The 17,823-nt window shown below is 41.4% G+C and overlaps 1 protein-coding gene across 1 annotated transcript; it reads left to right on the top strand.

Annotated features, from left to right (window-relative positions):
• Positions 1 to 4,631: 4,631 nt before the first annotated feature.
• Positions 4,632 to 16,706, top strand: LOC132381905 (extracellular calcium-sensing receptor-like). Its single transcript, XM_059951618.1, has 7 exons — positions 4,632 to 4,710; positions 8,254 to 8,428; positions 9,322 to 9,508; positions 12,113 to 12,865; positions 13,568 to 13,786; positions 14,977 to 15,094; positions 15,778 to 16,706. The coding sequence occupies exons 1-7, from the start codon at positions 4,632 to 4,634 to the stop codon at positions 16,704 to 16,706; spliced, it is 2,460 nt and encodes an 819-aa protein (XP_059807601.1).
• Positions 16,707 to 17,823: the final 1,117 nt, after the last annotated feature.

Below are 17,823 nucleotides of genomic sequence, written 5' to 3'. Positions count from 1 at the left end.
ACCAGCTGCCTCATCTTCAGCACTATTGTCCATCTTTCCTACAATACTTCTCACATTGATATATTGGCAGCTCAAGACACTAGTCGCTCCACGCTCAACCTTCTGATTCCTAACTTTGTCTGAGGTCTTACCAACATTAGCCTCTACAATCTCTCCACTAAATGTTCTGGCAATCTGGTTCCCAGCCCCCCCCCCTCCCCCCACTCTCCGCAACTCTAGTTTAAAGCCCACTGTGCAGCATTAACAAATTTTCCTGCTAGGATATTAGACCCCCTCCAGTTCAGGTGCAAACCAACTCTTCTGTACAGGTCTTACTTTCCCTAGAAGAGAACCCAATGATCCAAAACCCTTATGCCCTCCCTCCTACACCTGCTCCTTAGCCACATATTAAAGTGTAGAATCTTCCTGGTTCTAGCCTCACTAGCATGTAGCATGGGTAGGAATCCTGAGATTATAACCCTGGAGGCCCTGCCCTTTAACTTAGTACCTAACTCCCTGAACTCCCTACGCAGAACCTTGTCACTCATACTACCCACATCACTGGTACCTACATGGACCACAACTTCTGGTTGTTCACCCTTCCATTTAAGAATGTTGTGTACTCGATCCGAGATATCCCAGACCTTGGCAGCCCTGAGGCATCATACCATCTGGGAAACTTATTCTCATCCGCAGAACTTTCTGTCTGTTCCCCTAATTGATGAATCCCCTGTCACCATAGCGTGTTTCTTCTTTTCCCTTCCCTTCTGAGTCACAGAGGAAGACTCAGTACCAGAGACCTGACCACTGTGACTTTCCTCTGTTAGGTCATTCCCCCCATCACTATCCAAAGTGATATACCTGTTGTGGAGGAGATGGCTACAGGGGTACTCTGCACTGACTCCTTAACCCCTTTCCCCTTCCTGACTGTCACCCAGTTTCCTGTGTCTTGCACCTTGGGTGTCACTACCCCTCCACACATCCTGCCAAACACCCCTCCAGCCTGCCGAGTGATTCAGAGTCCATCCAGTTTCAGCTTAAAGCGACTTGTTAGGAGCTGCAGCCGGATGCACTTCTCGTGGTTGTAGTTGTCGGGGATGCTGGAGGCCTCTCTGCCTTCCCACATCCCACAAGAAGAGCATTTCACTATCCTGCCTGTCTTCCCTACTGTCCATAGCCGAGCAGATATGAAGAGAACGAAAAAGCTTAAGCTTTTTCCTCAGATGTCCTTGGTTCTGATCATCTGCCAAGTGGCAGAGGAGACTCAATGAGCTGAATAGCCTAATTCTGTTCCTACGCTTTATGGCCTTATTTAATCTATATGACTTCCTTTATCTTTCAGCCAAAACATATACTTTCATCTTCCCCATTAATTTTAGTTACATTTTCTGCCAGCCTCTATGTGGTGCTGTGGTCTTAGACACTACCCCAACCCCCACCAACCCCCACAGAAGAACACTACTATCCTGCACCCTCCAGTCTGAAAAGCAACCAGTCCTTCGGTCAATTTCTTATCCGTGTTGCCTTTAACTCTTTATTCCATGGGCCTGGGTTCGTTAACTAGCCTTTTATGTGAGACTTTGTCAAACAAGTGTGTCCTGAAAATCCATAGAGACGGCATCCACTGCATTAAGCTCCTCATTAAAAAATTCAATCAGATTAGTCAAATGCTGCATATTCTTTAACAAATTTGAACAAACCACACTAAACGTAATGTGTCTGAAGGCTCTCTCAAATACTACAAAGAATCGAGGTACATAATGTGTTGCTCTCCGTGAAGGAGTCAGTGCTATCACAAGATACATTACAGAGGGAGTGCACAGAATATAAGGTATTATCCAGAGATTCTGTAAGGTACAGAATACAACCTGTCAAGTAGCAAAAGATTATTTCTTTATCTGTGCTCTCACTGTATCACATCCCATCTGGAGGTGCCAGATTACATTGACTAACTACTCCCTGTTAAACAATACAAATATTCCTTTGACTGTTCAGTCAATCAAAAATTTATTAATATAAATGTCAGAGATGAATCAATTTGTAGAAATTATTAACGTCGGGAAGAAAACAATCAAGTCTGTAATTCTAGATAAGATATTTCTCACAGTTTCCAGCTAATTGAGATACAAAATATAAAATTACTGAAAATTACCGTTTGAGGTCCTGAATTGTGTCTTGCTATTAAGCCTGTGATTATCATGTGCTCTTTGTGTAACGTTCCCAGTAGATGGCAGTATTGTATTGCATTCTCTCTACTCCTATTGGCTCAAGGGTGTCACTCATGGGGCCTGTAACATATTGTTCCAATTTAGCAGAACAGCAGCAATAGTCATGACAAGTTAATTCCAAACTGGCAACTATTATTACAGGAACCTTTTGATTCTTTTTAAATTGCATTAAATTGACATCTTCTGCTTACTTAGTAATTCTGCAGAATCCTAACCTAATCCAAGCCATCTCAACATTGACATCTGTCCTATTATTTTATGATTACAATGTACAATTTTTCCCTAGCTGCCAAGACCCAGTTGATAACCATAAGAATAAACCCACCATCTCTGCGCTAGAGTTCACCCATGATGAATATTCACTTAGGTAAGAATTGTGTCTCATAAATGTTCGCACCTCACCTGTCTGTGGAACCACTCTGAATTTTTTTTTGTTGAAATAAGGAGTGGAATAGGCTAATCCAGCCCTTCGAACCAGGCTGTCCAGCAATTCCCTGATTTAACTCTAGCCTCATCACAGGACAATTTACAATGACCAACTGGTACGTCTTTGGACAGTGGGAGGAAAGCGGAGCACCTGGAGGAAACCCACATGGTTACAGGGAGAGCATACAAACTCAAACCCGGGTCGCCTGTACTGTAAGGCTGTGCTGATCACAATTTATTTTAAATAGGGTATATATCAGGCATTTAAATCTGATATTACCATCTTTGTTAGGTTTCATTTTCAACTTACTTGATATAAATTATGATTTAGAGATAAATCTAAAGATCGGTATGATCTGTGTGCTAAAATCTTACACCCAACAATCATAATAATTGGAATTTATTTATATCTTTTAGGACGACAATGTAAGTGTAGAGTGTAACAAATTGTTTCCAAGAACAGTCTCTGCCCAGCAGCCCTTTCTGTGTTAAGAGAAATCCGATGCTCATTTTCAGTGCTCAAGCTCGCTGACTCTCATTGTAATCTTTCTGGTGAATTCTGGTGTTTTGATTGTGGTAGGCACTCAAGGGAAGATGAACATAGTCATCTTAGTCTCATTAGGTCTCTTGTACTGCATCTCATTGTCATTTCTTAGAGAACCCACTAAACTGACCAGTAAATGACACTGGCCAGTCATTATCCACAGCCTCACCATCTACATCCCTAAAAAGAAACAAAATATCTCATGAACATTAGGTCTATATACTGTCAGACAGAAGGCAAGATAGGGTTAACCTAATTCAGTTTGATTTGCAAAGCAAATATGCATTTTTAATATTCTTTAGCTTGCACAAAAACAGGATGACATACATGCAAATAGAGCAACTTGGTACAGGGCCAATGTTCACAGGTGTTCAAAATAAATTTGTCTTCTTTTATGCTATGGTTCATTGAAGAATGGTGGGTCTGAAAATAAACTATTCTTTCATAACTACTTCTGCTTACGGGGGACCCTCAACATCCATGGATTGTTGGTCTTCATCCAAAGACAATTGGAATAAGTTTTGTAGACTCCATTTGATTTCTCTCCACATGTTCAGTTTTAGGCAGTGAGCCTGAAAGAGGATATATCATTCTTGTTCCTGATGAGGCTCACAGTCACCCTATTTTACCAGAGACTTATATACTATGTGATGTAGGAATTTGGATAGTATTCTCTTGAGATCAGAAGGCTGAATTGACTGTTAAAAGATATCCGAAATTATAAGAGAAAGAGCTGGAAACGTTCAGTAGATCCAGTGTCTGAATGGGGAAAGCAGAGAACAAGTTATAGAGAAAGTTGAAGGTTATGTCTAGGACAAAGAGAATATCTCTGATTTGTTGGGGCCAAGATTGCTGTGTGTATAAACCTGAAGATGAAGGTGTTAGGCTAATGGGGAGAAATGAAGAGAAGGACTGAAGGCAGATAGAAGAATCATAGGGAGCACCCAGCAGATCAAACCATGTTAGTGAAGAGAATAAAAATAAAACTAAGTGAATATTATAAATGGAAAACTTAAAATCAATTGGCCATTTCTGATTGCAACAGAGTAAGCAAGTTACTTGAAACTGTAGAATCTAGAAGGCTGCAATATGCCCAAATCAAGCTTAGCTTGTGTCACATTATAATCAACTAGAAGGTTGCAGATAGATAGAACAGAGGAAATGGGATGAAGAAGGAAGGTGGCAGTCCAGAGCAAATTCAGGTCAGCCACATGAGCTCCATTTGTGTGCAACACAACCATCCAGTAAATATCTCCCTTCTCCAAGGTAGAGGACATCACATTGTGAGTACCAGATGCAGTACCCAAGGTTGGAAGAAGTGCAAGTGATTCTTTGCTTCATCTGGAAGGACCTTTGGTTCCCTGGGTGGTGAGAAAGGGGGAGGTAGAGGCATAGGAGCTGTATCTTCTGTAATTGCATGGAACATGTATTGGAAAAGAGCATCACTGGTGGGGATGGAAGAGCAGATGAAGGATCGTGAAGGGAATCGTTTCCTTGAGAATAGCGAGTGGGATGTAGAGAAACACCTACTTGGTAATGGAAGTTCATTGAAGCTAGCAGAAATTTAAACAGAGGACCCATTAAATGTTGATGATGGTGGGGTGGAAAGATACTCTGTTCAAGAGATTAAAAGCAGAGGTGTGGGAGATAAACAAGATTGTAGCCAAGAGCTCTGTCAACTACAGGAGAAAAATTCCCTGGCCTTCAGCAAGCTACTGGCTTGAGTTCATTTATGTCTTTCCATACGATCAATTGGTTAAACAACTCACCTGGGAGATTTGATGGCTGCTGATACTGTAATTCAGCAGTCCCTCACTACCACTTTAAACGATCAGTCTGGAATACAACTCCAATCACTGCAGCGCAACTCAAATCAAGCCCTATCTGTCCGAGGTGAGAGTGCCACTGACTGCTGACACTAACCTTGGCCACACTTGCACAATTCGCTGCTGGGTTTAACTGGCCGTTTCTGTTCACAGGACACATTTGCAGCTCTGAAACATGATGAAGCATAGTCAGAAATTTATGAATTATACTCATTTGTTCTTGATTTATTGTAAACAAAAATTAATTTTTAATCAACGCTTTAAAGAAGGTCAAACCAGAAAAATTTCAAAAGCACTGAATGTGTTATTAAATATTGAAAGGCCGAGATAGAGTGGACTTCTATAATAGGAACATCTAGGACCAGAAAGGAGACTCAGAATAGAGGGATGTTCACTTAGAACAGAGATAAGGAGGGATTTCTTTAGCCAGGTGGTGAATCTGTGGAATTCATTGCCGCAGATGGCTGTGGAGGCCATGTGACTATTTAAAGCAGAGGAGATTGATAGGTTTTTGATTAATTAGGGTGTCAAAGGTTACAGGGAGAAAGCAGGACAAGGAGGTGAGAGGAATAATAGATCAGCCATGATGGAATGGCAGAGCACTCCATGGATTGAATGGTCTAATTCTGCTCACATGTCTTATGGTTTTATGGTACTAGTAATCAGCTGCCTCTTAGAAGTTCTAATCTGCCTCTGGAGAAAATTTTACAAGAAACCCATTATAACCACCCTACGTCCCACTAATTAATTTTGGTATACCAATCATATTTACATTTTTTATAACCCCTTTAAACTTCCTTACCAAATCCATTGTAATCTTGAACTTTGTTGCAGATCTATCACAAACAAAATCTCCCAACTCTGTGTAAAGTATGGAGTTGTATTAATCAGGTTCTACTATCTTCAATAGACTATTTCTGGTCATTCATTCTAGACGCTCAACTCTGTAAGCAGTAATTTGTAACAAAATGAGTTGAAGAATTTTAAGTCATGAGGACATCTGCAGATGCTTGAAATCCAAAACAACACACACACAAAATGCTGGAGGAACTCAGCAAGTCAGGCAGCATCTATGGAAAAGAGTAAACAGTTGACTTTACAGGCTGAGACCCTTCTTCAGGACGGGGAAGGAAGGGGAGAAGTCGGAGTAAGAAGGTGGGGAAGAGGGGAGGAAGAAGAACAAGCTGGCAAGTGATAGGTGAAATCAGGAGATGGGTGGGGTGAAGTAAAGAGCTGAGCAGTTGATTGGTGGAATAGATAAAGGACTGGAGAAGGGGAGAGCTGAAAGGAGAGGGTAGAAGACCATGGAAGAAAGAAGAGCACCAGGGGGAGCTGATGGGGTGGTAAGGAGATGAGGTGAGAGGGGATCAGGAATGAGGAATGGTGAAGGAGAAGAGGTGGGGTCTGCCACAAAAAGCGGAATATTGCAGTGGCCATCCATTTCGGTTCTACTTCCCATTCCCATTCTGACATGTCAACCCATGACCTCCTCTACTGCCAGAACGAGGCCACGCTCAGGTTGGTGGAGAAACCTGAAGGCATAAACATCGATCTCTTGAAGCTGCAGTAATGTTCCCCCACCTCCTGTCTTCACCATTCTCCATTCCTTTTTCCCTCTCTCACCTTATCACCTCATCACCTCCCTCTGGTACTGCTCCACTTCTCTTTCTTTCATGATCTTCTGAACTCTTCTGTCAGGTTCCTCCTTCTCCAGCTCTTTCTCTCTTTCACCAATCAAAATCAACTTCCCAGCTCTTTACTTCACCCCCTCACCCTCTCCTGGTGGTACCTATTACCTGCCATCTCGTATTTCTTTCTTCCCGCCCCCACCTTCTTTCTCTGGACTTCTCTCCTTCCTTTCTGGTTCTGAAGAAGGGTCTCTGTATGAAATATTGACTGTTTACTCTTTTCCATATAAGTTACCTGACCTGCTGAGTTTCTCCAGAACTTTGTGTGTGTTGCTAGGAATTTCAAGTCTTCCTTTAGGAAAGCCTATTTTATGATATCATGCGGTATCCCAATGAAACTGTGATGAACACATCACAATTGTCTCTGCATCCTAATAGTATTGTGGAACTAAAGCCTTATTATACCCATTCACTGCCCCAACTTGATGTGTATTTCTTGTGATAAAATCTATAGCCAGATTGAGCTTTGCCCATCTTGGGCTTCTATGAAATAAAGCCTCTGCATGAGTTCTATGCCATCCCTGAAGTCCACAAATTACAATTTCACAGGAAAAGGCCTCCCACTATTGAGTACATCCACCGAGAGCACTGCAACAAGAAAGCAGCACCTATCAGGGACCCCCCACCATCCAGTCTATGTTCTCTTCTCCTTATTGCCGTCAGGAAGGAGGTACAGGAGCCTCAGGACCCACATCACCAGGTTCAGAAAGTTCCATGGTGAATATCCAATGTGGATAGCCAAAGTTACCCAATGTGGATAACTTCACTCACCTCAACACTAAACTAATTGCACAACCTGTGGACTCACATTCAAGGACTCTACAACTCATGGTTCTCGATCTTTATTGCTTATTCATTATTATTTACTTATTCATTTACTTATTGTTATTATTTGTTTTTGTATTTGTACAGTTTGTTGTCTTTTGCACATTAGTTGCACTTTGTGTGTAGTTTATGGTGACCTAGACGTACTTTGATAATAAATTTACTTTTAATGATTCTTGAAAGACGCAAGATGTGGGATGAGTGTAACAGAAGAGAAGTTGGGATGATGGGGGGAGGTGGGGAGAGAGGGAATGGGGAATAGACTGAGGAATAAGGACATAATAAATGCCGATTGACAATGGGATTGTAAGTGGAAAGGATGTAACATTATGTACCGGTAATCAGTAAACCTACAACACTAGCTCAGACATCAGTATACTCATAACATTCCTTAGTCATACATACCCAAGCCATTTCTGATTAAATAATGTGCAAGGATCACATATAAGGTTCAAAATATTGGAGATTTTTGAGAATAAAAGAGATCACAAATAGACTCAGAGACTGGTATTTGGATAGGAACTGTAAATCAGATATGCAACCTGCCACACAGGTATTTAATGCCCCTATAATTCATACACAGTGGTGGTGACTTCTGATGCAAATACTGAGTGCTGAGTGAGTGAAATCTGCAGCTTGTGCCTGCATCATTGACACTGAAAGTGTTGGATTTATATTCTGATTTGTTCCATTTTCTCAGCTACTCTTTAACATGCTTTTCTTTCACTGCTGGCCAGTTTTCTTTTTCTTGATGAACGTCCCTTGTGGTACTGTGGTGTCTGGAGACCTGGGAGAGACACTGAACCAGTTTCAGGCTGATGGGGATTATATCCTTGGAGGTCTCTTTCCACTTTACTCTGCTAACATGAATAGAGCTAAGAGAGCAAGTTCAGAATCTCACAAGTGTGAAAGGTAAGACATACTATTTGTTTTGTATTTCAGTTTGATACTCCAGTCTGTTGTGGGAATGGCTCACACAGTATGCATTTCCAGCCTCGTTCCCTGAAGAGTTTGTTTTGCAACGATACATGCTTATGGAGATTTTCAGAATAATAAAGGTTCTATAGCAATTCATGGAAGCATTATCAGAAAAAAAATTGTCCAAGGAGCCACATACGGAGGTATTAGCTCAGTTGAAGGAAAGCTTTCTCCCAAGGAATAGGATTTAAGGAGTGCTTTAAAGACCAGTGAGAAATAGAGGTAAAATTTAAAGAAACTGCAGTCAAATTCTAAGACTGCCCATGAGCGTGACGAAAATCATAAACGTTCAACGTATAAACCATCTTGCAGGGTTAAACCTGGAGGAGATTACTGGCCTCAGGAAGGGTGATATAATAAAAGGTTTGATTTGAACAGTGGAAGGAAAATATTAAAATCAGTGCATTAATGGCTGGGAACAAGAGAGCCTGTGATGGATAATGCAGTACTTGATGGGGGATGGAATACAAATTTGGGATAAGCTCCTCTCTGGAGTTTAAAGCTTGAAATGATTAGGAGGCAATGAGAAACCAATGCCTAGTGTATTAAAATTTGAGCTAGAACAATTAAAAGAGCAGCAGAGCTGGTGAACAGAGGTAGATGTCTGCTGATAGGTATGACATTTATCCACCATGCTTGTAAAATTGTTAATAATAGGAAGAGCAACTCCTGGTCCCAACACCTCACGTCATTGACTGATCCTTTACTGCAGTTAATACTTCACTGCCCCCTCAGTAACCCTTCCTTTCTGAATGGAAGCCTCTCTGCTCAGACTGAATTCAACTAGTGGTTTTGTTTGACATTTACTCTAACTCTTCTTCACACAGAATCCAACTTGATGGTTTCCTCTGGGCTCAAGCAATGATATTTGCTATTGAAGAAATCAATAACTCTAGCACTCTCCTACCAAATGTGATGCTGGGATATGACATCCGGGACACCTGTCTCATGCCCTCAGTTGCAATGCGCTCGGCCATTTCCTTCTTAACCGTGGAAGGTGGAACTACATTTGAAGTTAAGTGTGATTACACAAATCATAGCTCCCGAGTGCTTGCCACCCTTGGTCCTTCTACATCCGAACTCTCCAGAATCACTGCTCGACTTTTCAGCTTCCTCCTCATTCCACAGGTATGACGTAGGGACCCAGCACAGATGGGAATAGATACACTAATTTAGCACGCAGTGCTTAACAGAATACAATCTAAGCACAATGTTCAGTTTCTGACTGCATTTCTTACTTGGCAAGCAGTGCAGTGGGGAGATACTGCACTGTATAACACCTACAGATCAAGTCAGATAATAGTAAGAGGACAACACGTATCTGAAGTGATGGGTCAGTGCAGGGAATATTAACCAATGCCCTTGCTCCCGATTACTATCTGCAGACTTTTTCTCAGAAGTGCAGGATGTGTTAAGACCATTAAACTCTACAACAAAAAAAATAACCTGTATGTTCCATGGCGACTGTGTCAGTTTTTAAAAGTCTTTCCATGACAGTCAGTCCATGCTCTTAACCCTGCAAAGGTTCCTTATCCAATCCTCTTTCTGAAGTTGAATACAGTTCCATTGCCCTTTCAGAAAGAACATTGTTGATTACACCAATTCCCTGAATAATAATACTTTGCTTCATTTTGCTCTTTTGGTAGTGAAGGAATATTTGGGCTCAGTTGAAGTTATCTCTATGATCAAATAGCCCAGTAACACTCAGAGTCAAATCAGGAAAAGCAGCGTGTGATTATCCTGTCCCTCAGTGAGAGTCAGGAACCTCTGAGGAACAGAGGATACTGCAAATAGGAGTTTTCCTTACTTAAATGCTGAAATTCATTTTAGCATTTTAATGACAAATATATTAGGTCAGGCAAACGCATCTTGTAACAAATTAATTTTCATGGGGGAAATTGCTAAAACACCTGAATTTAACTCTATATTAATTAATTTCCTCACCCATTACTCAGTAACTCATCCCACAGCTGTTCATATTACTGACTGAATCATGACTTAAGCTAATTAAACTTCCCTAGTCTATCACTCAGTGAACAGGCTGGGAACTTTTGCTTTTAGAAAAACACAAAACACTTGAGACATGGGCCACAGCTGCATCAACAACTACTTACATTGTTACAGTACCTTCATAACCTCAGGGTAAATCTGGAGAGTTGCTAGATTAAGTTGACTGTGATTAACAAATGATAGTGCTCACAAACATAATTGATGTGATTTTAGCACACATACCTGGAATTATGATTTCACCTCCTCAGTATTCTGATAAAATCTAGCTTTGCATAAGGAATGTTACAACCAAGAGATAATAAGGAAAATATTGCTGTTAATCATCATACATAAGAATATCGGCCTCTGCCTGCACTCATCTCTGTACGGTTGATTCCATTTGAATTTGATGCCTTGCCCACCTGAAGTGTTTTTAAGGATTTAAAGGTTTACAGGTAAATCTGAAAGAGGTATTGCTTTTAAAGGGAAATGTGAAACCTGAACAACTTGCATCAGAACAGAGAAATCTGCAAGTTGCTGTTAGTAGATCCTGAATTGGAAGTGGGGGGGGGGGGGGGGGTTAGTGGGATGGAGGGGTTGGGAAGTGTGTTGTACGTGCTGGGAAGTTGCACAGAATCTCATCACTTGCAGTGGGGAGCAAGTTGGAGATGGCACCGAGAGTGCTTCCTATTCAAATTTAATGATGGAAAAAAACTGCAAAGGGCTTTGATAAGGTTTTGTTAATTAAAAAGCATTTGTACACATTTTAACAATCATTTTATTTTTTAACCCATTTTACTATTGTTAATGATCTTTGATTATTTTTAATGCAAAATGAATTGAAAAATATTGCCCTTCTGGCTGTCGGGGCTTTGCTTTTTGTGAAATTTTCTTTTTTGTTGGGGTGAGGGGGCAACACTTTATTTGCCTCACATGACACTTTACAAGGCTGAAGATTCTGTCACCATGATTTGCCATAAAGACCAAGTCCTTGCATATTGCACATTCAGATGGAGACCGAACATAAAGCTTTTTACTCAAGTAGAAGGATGTAAAAAATAAAGTCAATTTAATTCTAGATTTTCCTTGCAGTTTCCTGTGTATAGTGTGTACTTACTTGGCAAGTCAGTGCAAAGTATTAAGGGTCTTTGCTGACTGCAAGTTCTATTTTATTTACTATTAAAATATTTATGAAATATACTAACAGTATAATAACAGAGACTTAGAAGTAAAATCAAGAACATGCAGGAAACAGCCTTCACTGTTGCTTTTCACAAGGTCCAATGAGGGGTGGCTGAAGTCCTACATAAAGGCAGGTATTGTGACAAACGTCTCTCACTGCCTCAGAACCTGTGTGGCCCTACAGCTGAGAAGGGCAACCCCCCCCCCAGACACGGAGTTCACCCAGCAGTCCCGCAGCTTTTCACCAACTGCCGGAGACTTGAGGTTAAATCTAATGAAATTTTTGTGCACCCACTTCTCCCACATGACATAGAAATGGACTATTTTTCATGTTCAAATCCACTTCACTCATACTATAACACAATAAATGCTCCCCCTGGACTGCACGTTATCAACATTGTTCTTATTGGTATATCCTGTCTGTATAAACATTTATTTTTGTTACAGATTAGCTATTTTGCTTCAAGCAATTTATTTAATGATAAAAATAACTTCCCATCGTTCTTCCGGACAATTCCCACGGATGAAGTCCAGGCTGCAGCTGTGGTATCAATTGTGGAAACATTTCACTGGAACTGGATAGCAGTGATCGGGACAGACAACACATATGGTCGAAGAGCAATGCAGCATTTCATAAAACTCGTCTCCAAAACTGAGATTTGCATCGCATTTGAGGAACTGATTCCTGTGCATCTACGTGACCTTAAACTGCAGAAGAAAATGGCATCGATCATCTCATACATTGTTCTCTCACAGGCTAATGTCACAGTAGTGTTTGCGGAGGATGTTTATGCTGAGGTATTGCTGACGGTGGCCCTGGAGCAGAATATGACAGAGAAGGTATGGATTGCCAGTGAGAGTTGGGTTACCTCTGAAGCAGTTGCCAGCATCCCAAATATCTCAAGCATTGGGACCATCCTGGGTGCAAGCATTAAAAATGTTAAAATCCCTGGGTTTGAATGTTATGTTTCCACTGCACTGGCTCTCAACCACATGCCCAAACTGAAATCTGAAAGCTGTAACAGGAATGAGCGCCATCCGGAGATGAAAAATGAAGAAGCATCTGTGGTTATTGGTGAAGACTTAGAACGTATTTCATTCAGTGTTTACTCGGCAGCTTACACAGTAGCTCATGCTCTCCATAGCCTGCTCCGCTGTGATAGAGGACCCTGCAACAAGGGCAACATTTACCCATGGCAGGTGAGAGTTGGAGGCACTGGAATTAGATAAGGGAGGCAGGCTCCTAATTGATAATTAAATACTAGAAAAAAGTTTGCATTTGAAATTAAGCTTGGGGAAGTATCTTATGACAGCATTGCGGTTGGTGTAAAGTTATCACAGCACTAACAATCCAGGTTCAATTCTGCTGCTATCTGTAAAGAACTTGTATGTTCTTATCTTCATGCAGGTTTCCTCTTGGTGCTCTGGTTTCCTCCCAAATTCCAAAAACATATGGGTCACATGGGTGGCATAGGCTTGTTGGGCCAGAAGGACCTGTTACTGTGCTGTATCTCAAAACCGAATAAAAGTAATAAATGTGCAAGATTTTCCGCAATAATAACCAATTCATAAGTTTTCTGTGCTGTTGACTTAGGGTTAACTATTGGCCATGATGGTACCAAGAAATTCTGTGCTTATCAACTGGTGTAATTTAACATGGGTAAGAGGAGAAATAAATCTCATTTGAAATGTTTTACGCCATTATTCCCTTGAAGCATTCCTTTACAAATGCAACTATCAATCTAAAATTTCTCAACTCCCTGGGACAGGACATAAATCCACAGCTTCCTGAGTTTCCTCCTGAAGGGGTTGACTTCCACTGAGTTTCATGTCCCTCCTCTTGCTCATTTTTTTTTGTGATTTGGTTTTCCTCACTGAATATAATTCTCAATTTTCATCCAGCTACTTATAGCAGTCAGAGAAGTTAACTTCACCCTCCACAACCAAGCTATTTTCTTTGATGAAGAAGGAAACCCGCCAACAGGATACGACATCATTAACTGGCAATGGAAAGGCGGGAATCTGATTCCAGAATTCAGAGTGATTGGTGAATACAGAGCTCAGGATAAAGAACTTATAATAAATGCATCCCTGATTGACTGGAACACCCTGCAGAATAAGGTAAGGGGCCTTGAACCTCATTCTCCTTCCATGCACCCTCACCCCTCCATCAATATAGATGCATTAAGAATCCTTCTCAAAGATGCAATGGTCTGTGTCTCTTTCATTCCACAACAAGCTATTCCATGAGACAACAACTATTTGGTAAAGAGAAATCTCTTCAAATTTGGATCAATTCCATTCTCAGGAACAATTTTACCTTGGCGGCTCCTTGCACAACTCCCTTTCTCCAAATTAAAATGAATAGCTTGTCCCTGCCCCATTAAGTCTGAGTTACAAAGCATCTTACTTCTACTTTTAAACATGAGGAAGTCTGCAGATGCTGGAAATCCAAAGCAACACACACAAAATGCTGGAGGAACACAGCAGGTCAGGCAGCATCTATGTAAATAAATAATAATTGACGCTTTGGACAAGGAGTCCTGAAGAGGGTCTAGACCCGAAACATCAACCATCTATTCACTTCCATGGATGCTGCCTGACCTGCTGAGTTCTTCCAGCATTTTGTGTGTGTTAATTTTACTTTTGTATTTTTCTGCTCCATTGTGAATAATCTAACTCATTTCTCAATCTCAATTACAACTCCTCATTCACATCCCCATGTCTCACTCCTGTTAATCTACACACAAAACTTTCTGTTGTTTTATTTTACTGGATCTTTTACATTATCACATTTAACACCTTGAACAGTAGGAGTAAGAAGTAGCAGAAGGTGAACACTGAAAATGTTATAGGTGTCACACACATACACAGATCCAGGCCAGATCTGTTAACTGCTAAAAGACAGACAGACATACTTTATTGATCCCGAGGGAAATTGGGTTTCGTTAAAGCATGAGCAGAAGAAGATTAAGATTGAAAATTGTAATGATGGAATTCTGGATAAGATGGAGCAAGCAGAAATTGACCTACTGAATACATAGGATTCCATAAAGGTAACAGTAGAATGGCAGGTTGGAAAGGATCTCAACTTTTTCTTATCTGGACCACTCCAGTCCACATGGCTTAACATAGACTGCCTGTTTCCTTAACTTCTGCTTTAACTTCTCTAGTAAATTATTTTTTTGTTTCATATTCCAGCATCTGCAGTCTCATGTCTTCTGTGTGTTCATCTTCTTTTGCCCAAATTTGTTCAACAACAAAATAAACTTATCCTTAAAAAGTAATGTTAATACTTCTCTTACTTTTAGATTCCTGACTCCAACTGCTCAACTTCCTGTGAATCTGGGCAAGTGAAAATAGTGAAGGGGCATCTTTCTTGCTGTTACCAGTGTGTGGACTGTCCAGCAGGAACGTTTCTGAGTGATGGTAAGCACAGGTGCTTTCTCTGCTTCCAAACACAAGAACAGGCAACTCAGCGACCATCACCAAAATCCTAATAGACACCGTGTCCGTGCTTTGGCAGTCAACCCTAAGAGACCTCAATCTTTATACCCACAACATACCCAGTCAATCAACACACGATTCAAGTGTCCAAGAAACACTTTGGGAACTTTGTACTGGGTTGATTGGCTTAGCTTTGCCTGGGGAGCATAAACTGATGTAAATATTGTAGATGATTTGAGGAATTTGCTGCCATGCAATATCACTGAGCAGTGTCAAACTGGCTTTCAAGGCCTGACCATCCAGGGTCTAATCTTTAAGTGCTTGGCCATTCAGCAACTGAGTGTTCAGGATCAAAATGCCCATTACCTTCCAGCCCCACGGGCTGACCCCCCCCCCCCACCCAGCTGATGACAGATCAGAGCCAGGTCACTCAGACCCAGACTGGTAACTGCAGTTGACTATTCTGGCTTTTATAAACCTGACCATCCAACTCTAAATCAAGTGACCCGATTTCCAGATCATCCAAACACAGAGAATTTCCTGGGCTGGAGGTATAAGCTTGGGAATAACTAACTCATTATAAAGTTGTGAACTAAGAGGGAAGAATGGATTGTTTCACACACAAATCTCTCCACTATTTAAAAAAAAATTCCCCTCCTCCACAGACGAACAGTGCATTCCGTGCCAGAAAGATGAGTGGTCTCCACCAAGAAGTGTGAAATGTGAAAAGAAAGTGATCGAGTTCTTCCGATGGACGGACACTCTGGCTGGCTTGCTAGCCACACTGGCGGCTGTAGGCCTCTCCATCATCATGGCAGTGATTATCATTTTCATCCCCAATCTCAACAGCCCCTTGGTCCAGCTGGCAGGAGGGACAACCTGCCTGGCGATGCTGATATTCACTGCCACAACGTGCTGCAGCATTTACTTTTTCCTGGGGAGGCCAAACTGGTTTCTATGTAGAGTTCGGCAGCCCCTTTTCTCAATTGGCTTTGCTGGTTGTTTATCAGCCATGCTGGTGAAGTCATTTCAAGTGAGTGGCCTGCCTAGGGTAACCAGATGCATCCCACAATGTTTCCCTGCTTTCCTATGGCACAATGGCAAGTGGCTGATCATCTCTTTCTTCCTCTTGATTCAGTGTGCTCTGTGTGCAACCTGGCAGTCCAGGTCTCCGCCATTTGTCTTTGCAAACTACAATATCTCTGTCACAGAAATATTCATGGAATGTAATGAGGGCTCTTTAACTGGCTTTGGGTTACTTCTGATCTATAATAACCTGCTTGCCCTTGCGTGTTTTCTGTGTACTTTCATGGGCCGAAGTACAGACAAAACCTACAATCTAGGCCGGCACATTACCTTTGCTATGCTCATTTACCTCACCGTTTGGGTCTTCTTCATCCCAGCCTACACTACTACCAAGGGCAAGTTTGTCTCCTTCTTGGAACCATTTGCAGGATTGGTGAGTGTGTATGGAATCATCATAGTCTACTTTCTACCCAAATGCTACATCATTCTCTTTAAACCAGAGTACAACACCCAGTCTTACTGTCAGGAGCCTACAGACAATCCTCCGTCCAACATGGAAGGCCAGTGACATGCCATCCTAGTTCATCGGTAGAACTCCCTAGCGACAGCATTTATTAATCTGACTCCTTCGCTATCATGTTCGGAGCCTTTGCCTGTGTGCCTATACTTTATATGAACTCCAAAATGTTTGCATTTGGCTCCATCAGAGTGAGTTGGGAAAGGAAAGGGGGTGGTGTGGTTTGGGAACTGATCTCAGCAAATGTTCATTTTCATTCTTTTGCTCCCCATGACTCTATCTCGGTCTACCCAGGTATCTCCTTTTTTTCCAGTACACTATTGACTGAATCACACTCAATCCTGTTCACACCTGAATTGGAAAATGCCACACCCCTTGTTACCAATTTCCAACAACTTTCATATGGCCTGATTCTATACTTCTTGATTTCCATAACCAAAGCTACCTTAAGTACACTTACTCCAATCCGTCTTCTCTAAATTTGCTGCATCTGTTCTGGCACTGACAACATAATTAGGGACTCAGATGCCAGTCCTTTCTTAATCCACTGAAGCCCATTTCCTGTCTGATGTAAATACCATCAAGATGATGAGTAAATTTTTATTTCCCCACACAACTTCAAAAGCTAAACGGTACTGTACCCAAATATTGGGATAACCTTAAGTGCAACCACTTTGCATTTTTGGGTGTTTTTATGCCCATCAGAAAATAGAATTATAAAGTAATACAGGATGGAAGCAGGCCCTTCTCCAACCTCAATCCATGCCACTCATTAAATATCTATTTACTCTAATCCTACAATAAATCCATTTACTTTATCCAATTAAGCTGCTCCTTATCCTTATCATTTTTCCTCAGTCCTGCCGAAGGGTCTCGGCCCGAAATGTGGACTGTACTCTTTTCCATAGATGCTGCCTGGCCTGTTGAATTCCTCCAACATTTTGTGTGTATTGCTTGGATTTCCAGCATTTGCAGATTTTCTCCTGCTTGTGATTTGATCCCAGCCCATTCCCATCTGTTCACTGACAACACCTGGTGGCTGGAAAGGTGCTGCCTACACTGGGATCCCCTTTTAAAAGCTGTCTGCAAAGATCACACACCCAATACTACATTGTAACTTCTGAGAAAACATGCAAAACTGATGGCAAACACCGCTGAAAGTAACAAT

Source organism: Hypanus sabinus, chromosome 27 (genome assembly GCF_030144855.1).
Source record: "Hypanus sabinus isolate sHypSab1 chromosome 27, sHypSab1.hap1, whole genome shotgun sequence".
NCBI classification, from domain to species: Eukaryota; Metazoa; Chordata; class Chondrichthyes; order Myliobatiformes; family Dasyatidae; genus Hypanus; species Hypanus sabinus.
The sequence above is the reverse complement of the archived record's forward strand: the minus strand, read 5'-3'. Positions and strand labels throughout refer to the sequence as shown.